At 42.0% G+C, this 13,403-nt stretch overlaps 1 protein-coding gene across 1 annotated transcript; it reads right to left on the reverse strand.

The window, feature by feature from the left end:
* Positions 1-300: 300 nt before the first annotated feature.
* Positions 301-12,886, reverse strand: LOC127247147 (uncharacterized). Its single transcript, XM_051268881.1, has 7 exons — positions 12,724-12,886; positions 11,593-12,480; positions 10,932-11,518; positions 10,726-10,851; positions 1,055-1,123; positions 847-955; positions 301-745 (listed from the first exon to the last, which is right to left on the reverse strand). Exons 1-6 carry the CDS (start codon positions 12,884-12,886, stop codon positions 887-889), a joined length of 1,902 nt encoding a protein of 633 aa, XP_051124838.1. The 3' UTR covers positions 301-745; positions 847-886.
* Positions 12,887-13,403: the final 517 nt, after the last annotated feature.

Consider the following 13,403-nt stretch of genomic DNA (forward strand, 5'->3'; position numbering starts at 1 on the left):
CTGTTTTGAGCTTAGTCCGTACGGATTTATTTTTGGATATTCTCCAAAAAGTCTCATACTAGTGGAGTTACATGTGAGATTTATAAGGTGTAAATTTTTTTTTCACATCTTCCGATGTGAGATTGAGTTTGCACTCCAACAAAAGCTAATATCTTATATCCTTCAAATTTCAAGTCATCGCTGTGTCATCACTGTTATTTATGACGTATAGCAAAACTACCAAAGCAAGCGTATGAAAAGTTAAAAAAAAAGAAAAATAAATAAATAAAATCTAAATTTAATCACAAAGTAAAAGCAACGGCATCTACATTTTTTAGTCAAACTAACACCTACTGACAATAATATAGTGGCACCACACCGCCAACAGGAGCAACCGAAAGTAAGCATTGAAGCAATAACTCGAAAAAATCACCAAGTAATAGATTGTAGTTTAACAATAAAAAACCACATATTTGAAACCAAAGAAGTCGTAGATGCGGAGAGGGACATATGCATAAATTATTAATTACTACATACCTTCAACAACAGAGGAGATTTCATGGACAGAGAGAAACACATTGAATTTATCATCATCATCATCATCATCCCGGTCTCACTTCACTTGTATCAGGTGAAAAGGCCAAAAACTCACCCTTGGCAATGGCATGCATATAACAATTCCAAAATTTGGTTAGTTAAAAGGTGCAGACATGCCATGCCACCTTGTCCGAATATATCTGCACCAGTAACTCCGTATTATGATATCCTTGAAACCATGGGAATCAAGCAAAGGATCAGAAGAGCAAATAATAATAATGCTTATGTTATGTTGAAAATGAGCCATTAAAGCTGATTGATGAATAATACCTGTTCATATTGTAGTTGCATTTTTCATATATAGCTCAATTCAAGCACTACATCCATCAGATCCTCTGTAGTTTGCTTCAATCTCTTCTTCAATGTCAGCCTCGGAGATCTGAAAACAAGATCCATATGATTTTTACACGAGCAAACTTATAGAAAACAAAAAATAACAATAAAACTAGTGTCATAATCAATTGTTTAATGCAATAACCTTTTTATGCATAGCTCTGAAGAACGTATGCAAATTTTGAATGGCAGCATCTCCAGAGTCAGACAGTTGCTGCAGTTGGACAAATTCAAGAAATTACTTGTATTACTAACATTCATTTTCATAGAACTGAAATTACTTAACATAATGCCTTTGTACCAACCAAAAATATGAAATAAAAGTTGAAATAGTATATTCAACCTAAAGATGAATGAATGGACACCGATGTTAGATCTAACATGTATGATATGATATTATATGCTACGCAGCCACAATTTTGAACATATATAGATTACCATTCAAAATTTAAGCAAATCCAAATACAGAACCCAACCCATAGCTTTAATCCTCTTTCTTCATTGGTTCTGGTTATAGTTTGACACAGTTACATCTACTAATTGCTCTCACAATTCATCCTAAGAAGATGCATGCATGCTTCAACTTGACTTTTGTTGTAAAACTTCAACATAAAATCGAAAACCAAAAGGGCAAGAACACAAAACTTCACAAAGTTAAGCAAGAACGGCATCGTCCTCAATGATTGTTTTTCTCATTCACAACATCATGTACACAAGTTGTAGATTACATATTGTTACGTATGAAATTTAGAATTAGGTTCAAAAGCCCAAGATAAAAGAAAAATGGGCCTAACGATTGAGGTGATCGAGTTGGTCGAGGGGCATTGCGGAGAACTCAGGTAAAGTAAATATATTTCTAAAGAAATAGCGGGTCGGAAGGTCCGCAGGTCGGAAACCGCGGGTCGGAAGGTCCACAGGTCGGAAGGTCCGCAAGTCGGAAAGTCCGCAGGTCAGAAGGTCCTCAGGACAGAAGCTCCGCAGGTCGGAAACCGCAGATCGGAAGGTCCGCAAGTCGGAAGGTCCGCAGGTCGGAAGGTCCGCAGATCGAAAGGTCCACAAGTCGGAAGGTCCGCAGATCGGAAGGTCCGCAAGTCGGAAGGTCCATAGGTCGGAAGGACCGCTAGTCGGATGGTCTGTAAGTCGGGAGATTTGCGGCTGGACCAAAAAGTCGGATGGTCTGTAAGTCGGGAGGTTTGCGGCTGGACCAACAAGTCGGATGGTCTGTAAGTCGGGAGGTTTGCGGCTGGACCAAACAAGTCGGGTGGTCTGCAAGTCGGGAGGTTTGCAGTCGGACCAACAAGGCGTAAGGTCAGCGGTCGGTCCAAAAAGGCGGAAGGTTTGCAGTCGGGCCAATAAGACGTAAGGACCGCAGTCGGTCCAAAAAGGGCGGAAGAGTTGCGTTCGGGCCAAAAGGGCGGAAGGTCTGCGGTCGGTCCGAAGAGTTGGATACTGTTGAGAGTGAGTGAGAAAGATAATTCGGTCGGCTGGGGGCACGTGTCAGCAGGAGAAGGGTTAACAGACGGTTGAAAAAGAGGCGTTGTAACCGTTCGGGCGATGGTTTCCAATACCGTTTCTGAAGAGTATTTAAGGATTAAAATTTGCAACTGGCAGATTATCTTCAATCATCTTCAAACAACGACAAAGTCAAAAGATTCGGGGATCACCACTTTAAATTCCAGTCTTTTATTTTCTAGTTTTTATTTATGTACCGTACAGTATTTAGAGATTTCTAATCTCAGATGCTAAATATATCAAGTTCGAAAATAATTTTCTATTTTCGGATTTTACTTTTTGTTTGTTGAAAAAATACATCAACAAATTGGCGACCACAGTGGGAGAAACGCAATATTGCTAATCCTACATTATCAGAGAATTTCATACGATTGAGGTCTGGCCGAATCATCAGAAAAATTAGTATGGCAGGCTCACAACCTCAATCATCATCAGCACCGGTGGGAGAAAATGTTTCACCACCTGTCATGCCAAATCCAGGGAAGATTCCCCAACCACCTACCGATTGGTTAGCTTATGTTCAACAATTGAACAATCAGCAAACTTCGGCGATGCAAAATATGTTGCGCGAGCAACAAAATCTGATGCAGAATATGTTGGACCAAGCATTATCAAGGGTTACTCTTTAACCCACACAGACACCGCCAGAGGTGTCACCATCAAGAATGCAAGCAAATTTTGCAGGGCCATCATATGTGGACAACACACTTCCAAGCGTCACAACGTTCAACCGAACAGATAGGGGAAAGACTCATCTGACTTTCCCAAATAATATTCCTTTGGGGCCAAGGGTTGAGAATGTGCAGCCAAACATTACAAGGGAGGAAAGGCTAGAGGGACATGTGCAGGATCCTATTCTTATTCATGTGCAAAATCCCATTGATATCCCTGATCATCAACATTTTCGTTTGGGTGATGAAATTGCTCACGTATTGAGGGTTCAGTTTGGTCTAAATCCTCAGATGGCCAACCGACCTGTTTATCAAAGACCTTTTCCAGAAAGGATTATTAATGAATATCCTCTCCCAAGGAATTACAGGCCACCAGATTTTCATGTTTTTTCTGGAGAGGATGGATCCTTTACTATAGAGCATGTGGGGCGTTTCACAGCACAGTTAGGGGAAATTGGTAACAATCCTTTTTACAAACTACAACTGTTTGGATTGTCTCTAACTAGGACAACTTTTTTCATGGTTTGTAAGTCTGCCACCTGGGAAAATACAAACTTGGGAAGGTTTAGAGATGGCATTTCATGCCAGATTTTTCAATCCCTTGCCAACGGTTTCTTTGACTGATTTATTGGAGATGAAACAATATCCAGAAGAATTAGCTTCACAGTTTATTGAAAGGGTGTGATTGATAAAAGGACAATGTCCTACAATAATCAATGAAAAAGAGATGACCAATTTAGTGGTTCGAAATATGCATGGTCGCCTAAGAGATGCGCTCACTGCACATGATGTCGAGGATTTAGCAAGTCTTGCATCCAAGGCTGGACGATTAGAATCTCTTTTCAGGGAAATGGATCAAAATTTCAGGTGTAATAAAGGTCAACATATGGCTTGTATGGAAACAGAGGCATACGACTTTGATTATGATCAAACAGAAGAGATGGCGGCCGAAATAATTTTAGGGAAGCCTTATGTATACTCTAAGTTAAAGCCAGCACCAGGAACTGAAGCTAAAGGGCAACTGACCTTTGACAATTCAAAGGCCGATGAGATATTTGATATTCTGCTAACTGATGGTCAAATCCGAATTCCAAAGGGGCAGAGTTTGGCTACTAAGGAAGAAATCAAAGGGAGGCCATACTGTAAGTGGCATAACTCCTTCACACATAATACAAGTCAATGCACTCATTTTCGAAATGAGATCCAAAAGGCTATTAAGGCAGGTCGGCTCAAATATATTACTTTGGGAGTGGAGCAACAAGCATTTCCAAAAGTAACCACAACAATGGTTAATATACAAGCAAGTCCCAGAACTGAAAAAGGGAATTCATCAAACAGTGGCCGACCAGAGGAGAAACTCAAGGTCTGTGAAAAAACAGTGGCTGAAAAATAGGATAACCAAGATGATTCTTTTAATGTGGAATTGAAGGACCAAGTTTTGGTTCGGGACCACCCGACTAGGAGATCGGGTTCGGTCGGGAACAAATGGACTTGAAGTAAGAAATCTTTACCAATTAATGTGGATCTTCGCTTCCCAAGCATGAATCGCACTCAGATTCGAAATTCCAAACGCAGGTACGCTGCGAGATACAGAGACAAGGTCGCTTCCTTGAAGCAACCGAACGACAGCCGAAGCGCTACTAAGTATACTGAAAGAGGTCGGTCCATCAGGGTCGTTTCGTTTGAGCAGCCGAATGAGGCAGAGGAAAGTCGTCTCATTGGGGTTGCCTCGTCAAAGCAGCCGACCAGCATACGAGACACTGCCAATTACAATGAGGGAGGTCGGTCCATGCAAAAAAAGGGTAAAGGCTTGTTTGATGAAAGAGTTGAGGGTTTCAGATGTCAGTATTGCGAGAAGATTAACATTAATCCATCTCTGGAGGAATTTCGTTTGGAATCTCTGACTGTTCAACCTGAAAGTGAAGTCAGAGACGAAATTCCAGGGAATGTTTCAAGGTCTGTCAAATCTCGACTAGGGCCACGTCTCCCCTGCCGAATGACATAATTTAATTGGGTCGAGGAAGAGCCTTTGTGGGCAAGTCTGGTGGATGAGTTTATAGAAGAGCCAGAATGGACAAAGATTTCAGATCCTGATTTTTAATCAGAGGTCCCTCCAATAGTCTTCCTTCCCATTCCAGAAGGCATGGCGTCTCATTTGAAGCCTCTGTACGTTAATGCTCATATTTGTGGGAAACCAATCACAAAGGTTTTCATAGATAATGGGGCCGTCTTCAAAGTAATGCCATTAAAGACTCTCAAGAAGTTAGGAAAGGGAATTCACGATCTATCTCCTGTGGATTTTGAGATGACTAGCTTTATAGGGCAGCCGACCAAACCAGAAGGCATGATGGTCGCCTCAATTGAAGTCGGTCCAAAAAAGATTTCTTCTGTTTTCTTCGTGGTGGATGCAGATACCACATATTCAATCCTGCTGGGACGAGATTGGATTCATGCATCTAAATGTGTACCATCAACATTGCATCAACAATTGATGTTCTGGGAAGGCAATCAGGTCTTCAAAATGGAAGCAAATGACAATCTTTTTGGAGCATCAGAAAAAGTTGAAGAATCAGTTTTTTATTCTGGTCATGTACCTCCAATGTATCAGTTTTTTATGGCTAATGACTACCCAAAGAAGGGTTTTAAATTCATTGGCCAGAATTCAATGTTCTTTTAAAAGAATAGTTGTATTATATGGCTTTTGAGTAAGCCAGACCTACTTTTTATAATATATTTCTTATGGAAGGTGCAGATTTAGAAGATTGTAGTGTACTTATTAATAAGTATTATTTAGACCAGCTTTTGAAAAAAGTAGAAAAAATAAAAAGATGTGATGTTCATTTCCAAGAAGATGAACAATTATTTTGGCCTGATTTGTTAGAAAAAACAGAGCCAGCTTTTTCGCACAAGATCCTTTGCTGGAATTTAACTTAGGAACCGACCTGGTTCCAAAAATAATCAGGATGAGTGGTTATTTATCTGAAGAGCAACAAACATTGATGCTCGAGGTTATAAGAAACAATATTGATTGTTTAGCTTGGGATTATTCAGAAATGCCTAGTTTAGAGCGAAGTCTGATAGAACATCGATTGCCCATTAAGAAGGATTTCAAGCCTTGTAAGCAATCTCCAAGACGTATGAGTCCTGACTTGATACCTCAGATCAAAGAAGAGATTCAGAAGCTTCTTAAAGTGGGTTTCATCCGACCTTGCCGTTATGCTGATTGGTTGGCCAATATTGTACCAGTGGTTAAAAAGAATGGTAAGATCAGGATATGCATCGATTTTAGAGATCTTAATATGGCCACTCCTAAAGATGAGTATGTGATGCCTATGGCCGACATGTTAATTGACTCAGCAGCAGGGCACAGAATTCTCAGTTTGATGGATGGTTATGCAGGATATAACCAAATCTTTTTGGCAGAGGAAGACATTCACAAGACGGCATTTAGATGTCCAGGAGCATTAGGTATTTATGAGTGGACAGTTATGCCTTTTGGTTTGAAGAATGCTGGGGCGACTTATCAGAGAGCCATGAACTCAATTTTTCATGATATCATTGGTAAGTCTATGGAAGTATATATTGATGATGTTATTGTCAAATCTTCTAGTTTTGAGGAACATTTGAGGGATCTTAAAGATGCTTTCAGTCGGATGAAGAAGTACAAATTGAAAATGAACCTGACTAAGTGTGCTTTCGGTATATCAGCCGGGAGTTTCTTGGGGTTCTTGGTTCATGAAAGGGGCATTGAGGTCGATGCTAATAAAGCCAAGGCAATTCTTGCCAGCCGACCACCTCAGACGGTTAAGGAAATTCAAAGTTTGTTGGGGAAAGTAAATTATCTCAGGCGGTTCATTTCCAATGCTTCTGGCAAGGTCAGACCAATTACTAAATTATTGAAGGCAGGAGGAAGCGCCTTTGAGTGGGGACCAGACCAACAGACAGCTTTAGAGGCTATAAATCGAGCATTGGCTCAACCACCTGTGTTGATGCCTCCCACGGAAGGTCGGCCCCTCAAACTTAATTTGGCAAATACCTATGAAGTGGTCAGTTACTTACTAGCTCAAGATGGAGATGATGGAAAGGAAAAGACAATTTATTATTTGAGCAAGACTCTCATATGACCAGAATTAAATTATACAATGCCAGAGAAGATGTGTTATTCATTGGTGTTTGCATGCACCAAACTTGAACATTATATGTTGCCCAGAAGAGTTGAGGTTATTTCAAAGATTGATCTTATCAAGTTAATTTTACAAAGACCTACGATACAGGGCAGACTCATGAAGTGGGCCATTAAATTAACGCATTTCGTTTGTATCATTCCCTTTCGAGGGCGGTCAAAGGCTAAGGAATAGCAGACTTTTTGGCAGACTTTAAAGGTCATGAGGAGCAACCGACTGGGTGTATATATTATATAAGCACCCGAAATTGGTTAATGTTTTTTGATGGTTCTACCTCAAGAAACAGATCGGGTGCAAGTGTCTTGTTGGAAGGACCAGACGGTCAAAGAGTCAATTTGCAGATGTAATTGGAAGCCATGACCCATAATTCAGCAGAGTATGAGGCTTTAATCTTGGGATTGGAGGCTTTTGATAGCCAGAAAAGTTCAGTCGGTTATTATAAAAGGGGATTCTCAATTGGTGATTAACCAGGTAAACAAGCAGTATGTTTGTAATTATCCCCACCTACGTAGGTACAGGGATTTGGTAGGTCGGTTGCTATCAAAGATTTCCGAAGTGATAATTGAGTTCGTCCCTAGAAAGGAGAATCAATTTGCAGATGATTTAACTCAAAAAGCTTGCAAGGGAATCCTAAAAGATATATGCACAGAGGTCGGCCCTGAGACAGAAACAGGAACCGACTGGAGGACAGAACTTGTCATGTATTTACAAGATCCAGGAGCAAATGTACCGATTGAAATTCGACTGAAAGCTTTGCAATTCCAATTTGTAGAAGGAGTATTATATAAAAGAACATTCGAAGGATTGCTCTTGAAATGTTTGGGGCCTAAGCAGGCTTTGGAGGTGATGACAGAAGTGCACAGTGGAATTTGTGGAGCTCATCGGGCAGGTCTGAATATGAGATGGGCTATCCATTGTTTAGGTTTCTTTTGGCCAAAGATTTTTGAAGATTGCATACAATTTGCCAAGGGCTGCCAAGAATGTCAGAGGCATGGGCAATTAATTCATTTACCAGTTACAGAATTGCAAGCGATGGTAAAACCATGGCCTTTTAAATCTTGGGCTATGGATATCATTGGTAAAATTCATCCTCCATCTTCCAAGAATCATTGTTTTATTCTGGTTGCAACAGATTATTTCATCAAATGGGTAGAGACGGTTGCTTTGAAAAATGTGGATCAGAAGGAGGTGATTGATTTTGTGCTGAATTAGATCATATATAGGTATGGTATTCCTCATTTAGTAACAACTGACCAAGGTCTGGTATTTATTGGGGAGAAATTTTTAAGCTTCTTGGCAGAGTTTGGTATTCGTCTGAATCATTCTTCGCCTTATTATCCCCAAGTTAATGGGCAGGCAGAGGCAAGTAACAAGATTATTATTGGAATTATAAAGAAAACGATTGAAGGGAATCCAAGGAAATGACATTTGTTGTTATCTCGAGCCTTATGGGCACATAAGAATAACATAAGTTCTGCCACAGGGTTTTCACCATATCAACTCACCTTTGGACAAGATGTTGTGTTGCCAGCCGAAGTGCAGGTCTCATCTGGACACATAAGCTTTTCCAATGATGAATTTATTGAGGAATATCAACAAATTATGTTGCAACAATTGGAAAGTCTGGATGTCAACTGACTTCATGCAATTGATCAGATTGTGAAGCAGAATGAAATCAGGGCTAAGACTTATGGAAAGAAAATCTTTTATAGAACATTCAAAGAAGGAGACTTGGTCTGGAAGACTATTCTTCCGACATATAAGAAGGTTGATCAATTAGGGAAGTGGTCTCCGAATTGGGAGAGACCATTCATAATTCAAAAGGAGATCGGAAATGGTGCCTTTATTATTATAAATCAAGAAGGTAAAAGGGTACACGACTGTATTAATGCTAAATATCTGAAGAGGTATTTTCCTGCCTTTTCAGATAACAAGAAAGCATGAAACAGTAACTTTATTCAGAACCCGTTTGCCAAGGGTTCGAACCTAACAAGGGTTCATTCATTATCATATGTTGAGTCGTGCAGAGAATTACTTACTTCTGAATGAGAATCTTCATTCCAGTGATTAGGGATTAATTCTGGTTTTTCATCAATAAGGTCCTCTAAGTTAGGTCGGTATTTCTCCAATTGATCTTGCATCTTCTCAAGATCATAGTCGGTCCGAGCTTTCATATATGTCACGGCTTGGCGTTCACGATCAACAAGAGTGCGTAATCTTGAAAAGACTACGCGTTGATTGGAGAAGGTATGATCCCAGCCAAGGTCTGGGAGTATAGCTGTCACATGGTGTTCAATCAAATCCATGTGATGATCGATGTCGGGAAGGCGGTTTTGTATATCCCGAAGAGTTTTATATCCTTCTAGCACTTTTTCCATCAGGCGAATAACGCGATGAATGGTTTTTCTGCCTCGTTGGGAAAATCTGAATTTGAAATCTAATTGCTTGAGGATGCATAGCAGGTCTTCGGCATGACCTCCAACTGGATGATTACCCACAAAAAAGGGTTGAATAACACCTTACCAATTGTTTACAGGAACATGAGGACGGTGGGGTGGCATTTTAATATATGTTAGCAGGTGTGTTCAAGGTTTTATTTATGGATAAACGCTTGTTTGCTGGTTTGCATGGACTGCAAGTGTTTATAAAGGAGATGAATTGATTGGTTCCCTGGATGGTTGGAAATTTGGAAAGTGATCCTTAACAATAGGATAAAATTTTATTTACCAGGTCAAAATTTCGAAAAGTTTACAAAAAAAATCCTAAAACAAGTTTAATCTGGGATCATTTGTCTTATGTTCTGGAAAGTCGCCTGTTATTGGCAGCCGACTGATATTGCCTTATGAGTTAGGTTCGGGCATGAATCTTTAACTCCTGGTCCAGGTCGGTTGCATTGTTTTGGTATCGATCAATTAGGCACTGCTCGTCATTTATGTGGCCTTCAAGGACTGACTTTTCTTGATGAAGCGCCCTCAGTTCTGTTTCTTTTTGTTGGATTGATCCTTTTATTTGTGCCTTGGCATTGTTAAGGCCTTCTAGTCGGCCAATTGCCTGTTGAATGGATTCCTTGGTTTTGGTCAAGGAGGCCTCCAGACTTATTCAATCCAAATCAGGCAAGGGTGTTTCAGTGGTCAGAACACGAGCGAACAAAACTTCATTCCGGAGTTCGGATAGTCGCTCCATCAGTTGGTGAAGAATGGAGGTAGCAGCCGACTCTGAAGACATTTGAAACAAAAGACCACCAATGGCTTGAAGAAGGCTGTCAAGCAAGTCTGGTCCCAGGTTGGGGAAAGGTTGGTCAACAGCCCGTGCAATTATAGTTCGGACATCCATCGGAATGGGGACAGCCGACAAGAGGGCTAGGTCAGAACATCCCTGGAGGAAAGGATGTTTATTTCAGACTGAATGGAGCATGAATATTAAGAATTGATTGTGGAAATTGTTCTTACCTCTGGACGAATGGTGGTCACTGAAGGTGCCAGAATAGCCATATGTCTGGAAGGCTGGGCGGCTGGTACTACGATGGCCGACTCGTCGGCTGCTTCAAGTGGACGTTGTGGTATGGATCTGGGCCCCTGAATGATGGAGATATAGTGTGTTAAAGATCATGTTAATATTAGCTTGTAGTTTGGAAGAAGGAATCTCGAGTATTTACCAGATTAACAGAGGTCTTTGAATCAGAGGAGGGGATCTCTTGTAATTCTTGTAAGAGTCCCCTTGGTTGAGCAGGTACAGGTTCTCCTTCCAGTCTGTCTGCTTCTGGAAGGGGGTCTGCTGCCCTTGGGTTCACTGCTCCCAGGTCGGCTACCCCTAGGTCTGCTCCCAGGTCGGCTACCCCCAAGATGGCTGCCCTCTCGTTGGCTGCTCCTTGGTCGGGTGCGTCTGGGGCGGCCGCGGCTGGTTCGTCAGGATCGATTTGAAGGGCCGCATCAGAGATATCTTTGTATTTAGAAGCGACCACATCAGAGGCAATCACAGTAGAAGTGGATGCAAGCGTCGCTATGGGCGCCATATTAGGCAGAGATGGGTCTGAAGCGACATAAGGTAATCTACCCATCTCTGAAGCAGTCGCCTCACTGCGGGATGAGACCCTTGTTGTTGCTGGTTCGGCCGGTGAAGATGCTCTCACTGGGGTCCATCGTTTGGTCGGGGGTTCCAGTTCGTGGAGTTGGTCGGTTGGTGGCTTTATTGATTTATTTGGAATTGGAATAGTTTGGGCGGACGCTCTGGCCGAAGTCGGACCTGTATATCAGAATGATGGTTAATAAAATGTTAAGTACTGAAGTTGTTTTGAATCAAGGTTATTGGAAAAATACCTGGACGAGGTCGGGTCTTTACAGGTGCCCGACCTGATGGGCAGTCTGTCAAGGTCGGTTGATGGCCTCCAGAGAGGGGAACAACTTGAGTCTGAAGAGCTTTTTTTTTCCTCTGCGGAGTGCCCGATCCGGTGCCCTGGACGATTAATTTCCTTCGGGTATTGGTCAATGGGGTCGCCCCCAACACCACTGCAAGCTGGGGCAGAAGAATGCCCAACAGGCGATCTTTGTCAAGAGTGATTAAGGCCCAAATGACCAACCACCATTCGCGAAAGGTTTCAATTGAAGCTGGAGAAGTTTTGAAAGGGATATAGGAGTTGGAAGTTATGTAATTGGTGAGCTGGGATATGTATGGGTCAATCAAATCAGGAATGACTTTCCCATATGGACTCTGAATTACTAAATGAGGATGGGCAATAGGACCAGGCAAGCCTTGTTGGCAGCCGAATTGGCGTGCCAAAAATTGAGGCTGATAGTTGACGGTATAAAATGCTTTAAGAGCAGCATCCCAGGAAGAGGAGTAAGTGGGATGTGGAAGTGGGTCTGGCTCAGATAAAGGTGAGGATACAAGGAATGGCCAAAACAGGCCGGATGCATAACCAATATACCTTCTATGTATGTAGAAATGGGTGTTATTACGATTATCGGCAAGGATGGCAATTATGATAGGGTCGGACGCTTGGAGGTTGTTGCGACCTAAGCAAAGTCGGTTAAGGGCTATTCCTAGAGACTTCTCAGATGTGGGGGCAATAGGCGGATGACCGAGTTGGAAAACATCGGGAAAATAGAGACGGAACCATAGTTCCAGGAACCAAAAAGGACCCGACGCAGCAGTGTCTAATTTTTTACCGTCTGTTTCTGTAAGGCGGGTGCTAACCCTGGATAAGCCTTCAAAAAGATTGGCAAGGAAAAGAGTACCTAGAGAAAAGAAACGGCTAGAGGCTATATTTATGGCCAAATCAAGATGAGTAGGAAGGACACACTTCGAAGGAGAAATGATGACATACTTACAAAGCCAAAAGAGCAGGAAGGCAGTATGCTCGCGGTCGGTGATAGGGGTACCGTTTGCTCATTGTTGATCATTTAAAAATTTGGTCCAGCCCCATTCCTTAATGTTAGCCAGGGGCCAACCTGGATGGTCTGCTCTGGGCTCTTGTCCGTCTAGGGTACCCATTATAGGGTCTTCCCCTACGATTGGAAGATGAACGATCATGGCCACATCCATGAGGGTGGGGCCGATGGGGGCTGTTGGAAGAAGGAAGGCGCAAATCTCAGGGTGCCAAAACGCCGCCATTGCTAGAAGAACTTTCTCATGTAAATGGCATGGGAGTGTAGACAGACGTATGGCCTAGTCGATCTGTTGAGTTTTCCATTGATCCTGGAAATGTTCTGCTACCCTTTGGTACCAGGTGCGGTAGGGATCTTTGGGGTCCGTCAGATGAGTTTTGATGTTATCATGAAGACGAGTAGCGTTGTAGTTGGGATTGTTAATAGCCAGTAGATTTCTTGCCTCCAAGACCTCTCTCATTCGATTGGAGTCTTCAGGGGTAGTGCAGTAGGGGCGAATGGTCAGAGTGAGCATTTTCATCGCAACAAAAGCTGTTTCAGGGGCTGATCCATCGAAAGGAAGTGCAGGTATGTATTGATTAGCCATGATTCTGGGGTTGCAAACTTTGAGGACGAAGATACCTAGGGGCTCCATTTTTATAATGCCTACAGACCCATAAAGATTTCCCTACGCTTCATGCTATTTCCTTGGGTTGTCTTCGATGGCTGTTCTGATGATTTTTATCAACACCTTATTGGCTATT

The sequence above is a fragment of the Andrographis paniculata genome, unplaced genomic scaffold, assembly GCF_009805555.1.
Source record: "Andrographis paniculata isolate CXL003 unplaced genomic scaffold, ASM980555v1 Contig32END, whole genome shotgun sequence".
Classification (NCBI taxonomy): Eukaryota; Viridiplantae; Streptophyta; class Magnoliopsida; order Lamiales; family Acanthaceae; genus Andrographis; species Andrographis paniculata.

Bases quoted from the DNA above. Each gene is read 5' to 3' on its own strand.
- LOC127247147 (XM_051268881.1), bottom strand. From the start codon at position 12,886: ATGGCGGCGTTTTGGCACCCTGAGATTTGCGCCTTCCTTCTTCCAACA. The intron at 11,519-11,592 runs GTATTTTTCCAA...TCTGATATACAG, and splicing joins AAAGACCCGACCTCGTCCAG to GTCCGACTTCGGCCAGAGCG. The intron at 1,124-10,725 runs GTAAGAACAATT...GTCCAACTGCAG, and splicing joins TGACCACCATTCGTCCAGAG to CAACTGTCTGACTCTGGAGA.